Source organism: Charadrius vociferus, unplaced genomic scaffold (genome assembly GCF_000708025.1).
Source record: "Charadrius vociferus isolate BGI_N301 unplaced genomic scaffold, ASM70802v2 scaffold147, whole genome shotgun sequence".
Lineage (NCBI taxonomy): Eukaryota > Metazoa > Chordata > Aves > Charadriiformes > Charadriidae > Charadrius > Charadrius vociferus.
The window spans coordinates 1,293,098-1,298,696 of NW_009649570.1; the positions used below are offsets into that span (position 1 = coordinate 1,293,098).

At 37.8% G+C, this 5,599-nt stretch overlaps 1 protein-coding gene across 1 annotated transcript in view; it reads left to right on the forward strand.

Moving 5' to 3' along the window:
* The window catches only part of WDR75 (WD repeat domain 75), a 20,332-nt gene extending 16,192 nt beyond the window's left edge, over nt 1-4,140 (forward strand). The window contains 4 exon segments of the mRNA XM_009890218.1: nt 129-188; nt 1,318-1,461; nt 1,557-1,648; nt 3,933-4,140. Coding sequence (XP_009888520.1) covers nt 129-188; nt 1,318-1,461; nt 1,557-1,648; nt 3,933-4,140 — 504 coding nt within the window.
* Nucleotides 4,141-5,599: the final 1,459 nt, after the last annotated feature.

Genomic DNA, 5,599 nt, shown 5'->3' on the forward strand with positions numbered 1-5,599 from the left:
GATGTGTTTGCCTCTTCCACTTGACTGACAAAAGCTTTTGGGCCAGTCAGAAGCTTCTGGAGGCAAGGTACGGAAATATGGAAAGCAGTTTCACATATATAACTGTGCTACATCATTCTGTATTTTAGGAGCTAATGACGCTTAGCACAAAGTCTCTAGAAGAAAGGCTTACGCCGTCAAGCAAACAGGTACCTCTTATATAAGTTCGGACAGAGATGTACAGAGCAGTTCAAAATTCTGTTGGAGTTCAGTTTGTCAGATTCAAATTCCGTTCTGTCATGAAAATGCACATCAGATCCTTAGATGGAGTCATAGGCACTAAACTGAAGGGGCAGTAATTGATATTTGCCTTCTTTTTTTAAAAAGGTTTTTACAAACAGCAATACTGTCAAAAAAAAAAAAAAAAAAGTATTAGTAAGCTACTCCCTCCTTTTCCCATTTCCCCTGCACAAAGAAATGATACTTTTCTAAAAGGATTCAGGTTACACAAATGAAGCAAAACTACTTGATGAAGGAATAAGCTCTTTCCTTATCTAGGCTTCTTTAACACTTGGGACCTTAAGCGTCTGACCTGCGCTTTCTGGTGAGGATGAATAGTTGTCAGTCAATTGTGACTTACCACTGGGAAGGAAGTTCAAATTTACATTCCAGTATGTACTTCTGTGGAGAAGTACTCTGGGAAATTCTGTCTTCTAAATGAATGTTGAAGAAGCGTTTCATACCCCCTGAACAGAATAAAACAGTAGCACTTGATTGATTTGCTTGGTTAGATAAAATGGATCAAAGTAGAATTTACTATCCTTTCAAATATACTATCTTTTTAACTATACAAAATGCAATGGAAATGTGGTTATAAGCAATCAGTTTCTTTGGAGGGTGAGGGGAATAATTAGGTACTCAGATCGGAGTATATTGACCTAGGAAAACGCCAGAAGGGAAGTTGCCATGTTTTACTTCCAGTTACTTGATTAAATCTCTCAGCAGCTGATGCTGGGGGTATAAATGATCTTTTAGTCATAAGTGGAATCTGAAAGCCATACTTAATTTTTCCGGCATGTGCACCAACCTCCATATTTGGAAGTTAATTGGTACATAACCAATTAAAATCTGGTGTCCAGGAATCCAGATCCTGGAGAGTTTTATTACCTCTGTGTAGGACTCCCTCAGAATGCCCTACAGAGAATGAGTACAAAGCCATATGACTCAGTTGAGTTAAATTTGAGTTTTGTACCTAGGTTGATTCTGAATTTTGGGAACTCAAACTGAGATAGAGCTTAGATGTGTGACACTAAAATTCTACTTTCACCTTTTTTCAAGCTGGCAGTAGAAGAAAGTCTTCCTGTGACCCCATTTAGCTTGCTATTGGGAAAGCACAGACGTCAGCAATCACAAGGGGATATAGACCTCGGAAAACTATTTGTTCGTAATAAGCATGAGCAAGATTCACCTGCCGTCAAAGAGGTAGGAGTAATTACAGTAAGTGTACCAACAAAATCATGACAAACAAAAGCTTTCATAAAGCTGCTGGGTTGTTTTGTTGTTTTTTTTTTTTTCAGCTTTTGCACACTCCATGACATGTTTTGCCATCTGCTTCCTTCCTCTGCCCTATATTTATTGATTCATTGCTCATCTCCAAAGAGAACAAAAGGTAAGGAAATTTTCAGAACACTCCTTAGTTATTGAAGTTATTTTAAATTATGTACATTTTGGTTTAAAGTGTAAAAGCAGTTTTCCAACACTCTTCATTCTTCTATTGACCTTAGTAGAATACTTCTATAGTGGCAAGATTTTCTTAAAACTCCATTTTTGGGAGATACACGGACTGGCTGTTTAGTCTATTAGCTTTTTTGTTGCTGTTTTTTTTGGTGTTGTTTGGCATAATGTGTGCGTACACAAACTGTTGGCTTTGGTAATCAAATATTCTTTATGAATTTAACTTCATTCCAGGGGTTTAATGTTTTTAGTGGTATTTTTGGATAAATGTCAGATTCTCAACTCTATTTGGTATTATGATGAGTTTTTGCATAATTCTTGGTTTTGGTTTCTAGATACACCAAGAAGTTGGTCCTTGGGTTTAATCTTAACAGTTTGTTTAGAACTCAAATTTCATTCCTAATTAAGCCACAAAATATGAGTTATACTGTGAAAACAGTTAGCTAAGCTTTGTCTTACAGTGCATTAATTCCAGTTTAATGTAGTAGTTTGATAGGTACTTAAAATGTATTGTAGCTTGCTCCTACGAGATTGTTGTTTGCCTCGAGAAAATGAATGCAGGCACAGGGGTTCTGACACTGTAGTCTTGTATTAGGATTAATATCTTGTCACTTACACTGAAGCCAATTAAATGCTTGCATTCCTTGTGCAATCTATTCTTTAAAGTGTGTAATGAAACTGCCAAGCCAGAGGTGAAAATTTGTCATTGTTATCAACTGCCGTTCTGCATTTGTAAGGACCGATGAGAGGATGCTTTGCGCTGTCAGGGTTTACCCAGAAAAAAACACAGGTTTGAGTAGGTTTTTGCTACTTATTATATTCTGTTGTAACAGAATATATACTGCTGTTACAACAGAATATAACTAAGATAATCAGTTCAGCTATGTTGTGTTGGCCAGTATTGCTGACTTGCTTGCTGGATAACACAAGTAAAAGTCTTTTTCCCACATCAACAAAACACTGGCAAAAACCTAACACAATGAACACATAGAAACTTGCATGTAGTTTCAGTACCGAAGAATTTGGGAGTTCAGTGGCCTGTGTGAATATTTGCACATGTAGAGCTTGTACTTTGACACTGGTAATTAGTATGACTGCACATTTGCAGTTACATATAAGGGCTGTAGGATTGGGCTCTTGAAGAATGACAAGAATACATCACTGTATGGATTAATTTTCTTGTTAAATCATCTTATTTTCCTTGGCAGTATAATATTAATGTAATACACACGTTTCACCATTTACATTTTGTAAATGATAAATAGTTTGTATTAGAACAGATGATTTTAGGAGACCAGTACTGTTCTGCCACGCAGGTCATTCATAATGAGATCCAAAATCTTTATACCACAGACACTTGAATTAAAACTATTAATGACCACAGTGTAAACGATAACTGTTCAATATAATTCTTTAGACGTGTGCTTTCTACTTCAGTACAAATTTAAGTGGAGCAGGCACTTTTAAGTACCTCCCTATAACAAAACCATCAAACTTTTTTGTTTTCTAGTAACACTCCGAGTATTTTAGCAATTTTTAAGACCACGTGACCTTTTTTAGATTTTATAGAATGATTGATAGAATGGTTTAGGTTGGAAGGGACCTTAAAGGTCATCTAGTTCTCCCCCCCCTGCCATGGGCAGGGACACCTCCCACCAGACCAGGTTGCTCAAATCCCCATCCAGCCTGGCCCTGAACACCTCCAGGGATGGGGCATCCACAGCTTCCCTGGGCAACCTGTGCCAGTGCCTCACCACCCTCACTGTGAAAAAAATTTTTCCTAATATCTATTCTAAATCTACCCTCTTCATTTGAAAGAGAAGAATGGCCACCTTGAATGTTGTCTGGTGTACCAGTGTATCCAGTGTTTCTAATCCTGGAGGAGTGCAAGATGGTAACATTTTACATAATGCTGATCTGCCTGTTCTGACATTATGTAGTATATTTGGCAAAAGAAAGATATTTTGTTTAAGTTTACTTAAAACAGAGGGCAGCTATTTGAGAAACAGCTTGTAATTGAGATGGCAAGAGAAGTATCGTAGTTTGTCAGTAGCCTGAGATTAAAAAAAATAAATAAAATCTAATGTTTACTTAGTTATTTGCATGATAACTTACCTCTCTACTATAGTGTGTAATACTATAGTATTACACACTATAGTATATGAAAGTACCCATTAATTTAATTAATTGGGTTGTTTCTAATCATCTTCCTCTTACAGTGCTGAAGAGGTTGCTGATGAAGTAGAAATGGAAAGTGAAAAACCAGAGGATGACTCAGATGAGGAAAGAGATGTTACTGAAATGGAACAAGAAGATACAAGTCGTATGGAATTATTAGGAGAGATGACATGTAAACTGTCTAAATCCCAGGAAAAAGAGCTACGAAAAATAAGAAAAATGGACTTCAGCTGGATATCAGCTTTCTAAACAGACATCTTGTGGTTTTTATACTGTAAGCTGAAGCTTTGTGGATTAAATATTCTTCAAAAAGATCTTTCAAGTCCTCTGGCCATAAATTTTAGCAGCCTCTGTTTCCATACGAAAGGAGAACTGGGGGAAGGGACTGAAGTTTTGAAAAGCTGGTTCTGTTTCTAGTTTATTACCGATCCTCTGTGACCTTAGAAAATGTTTAACCTGTGGGTTTTTTTTTTCCCCCTTGCAAGTGTATTTTTAAAAAGGCCAATAGCAAAACTGAGTTCATTATCTGAGTTGTGATGTGTTAGCAAAGTGACAGCTAGGCTGCTGAAAATCTCCCCTGCTAAGGCTGGGCTACTGATGCCAAAGCAACAGGAGCAAACAGCTTCAGTTAATAAGACTACTTAATTCAGGATCTGGTAGGGGAAATCAAAGTAGTTCTTGGCAGTGCTGTATACAGGTACGTAACAAGTCTCCTCCTACCGTAACAAGTTCCTCTCTAGCTGTTGAGACGGACGACAAATGGTTTAGTACACCTGATTCTAGAATATAGGTACCTAACAGGTTTGCTGCCATTCGTAGAGTACGGAGATTCTTAGGCACAGGGCACTTACATGTATCGGAGCATAATGACACCTTTCCAAATACCAAGTAAACGGCACCATGTAGAAGGAGATCTGTCTGTTTTCCTGACAGCCGGCTTAGTAGGCCTCTCACGCATCAGCTATAGTTTCTATAGATCACTTAACTGTACATATCAGAGTTTATAGTTAGTTTGAAGTAGCACATTTGAAAGCTTAAAAGTGAATAGTCTCCTGATAAAAATTGCACAGGTTACTAAAAGCTCTGAGGAAACAATATTTTGCTAAAAATAACTTAAAAATGTTGAAAATAGGAATGCTACTTCAACTCTTGTCAGTGAAAACCATGCTCTCCCTACTTTGCTACTGCCTTGGAAACAAAGCGGAGGACCCTTTCCTCCCTTTCTTCTTGTAACACCATATGGCAGCACTTTTTACCTTTTTTTGGCAGGGGGAGAGTGTCCTACAACAGGCAAAATCTCTCACTTCCCTCTGTGTATAGAAAACATTGAAATTCATCCTTCGGCATTCAAGGAAAGCACCTCTGAACGATTTTGCTGGAAGGTTTACTTCTCAGATTTTAACATGAATGCAAATATTTGTTTGTAGTAAGCGGTGCAGACCCTTGACATACTGGCAAGTCAACCATCGTTCACCTCGGTCTTTAAGCAGTTCACAGACTGAAAGGTGGAGATTAATGTTGTAGCACTACCTGGAATGTGACACCGTAATGACTTCACCCGTAAATTCAGCAATGAGGTACTTTGCAGAGCTGTCATGGTGAGGGTGTGGGGGCTCTGAACTCAGTTTTATGAAGAGGACAAATAAACTTTAAAAGCCACGTTTTAACATGCTATTAACCAAGTATTGCTAGAATGCATCTCTTACCA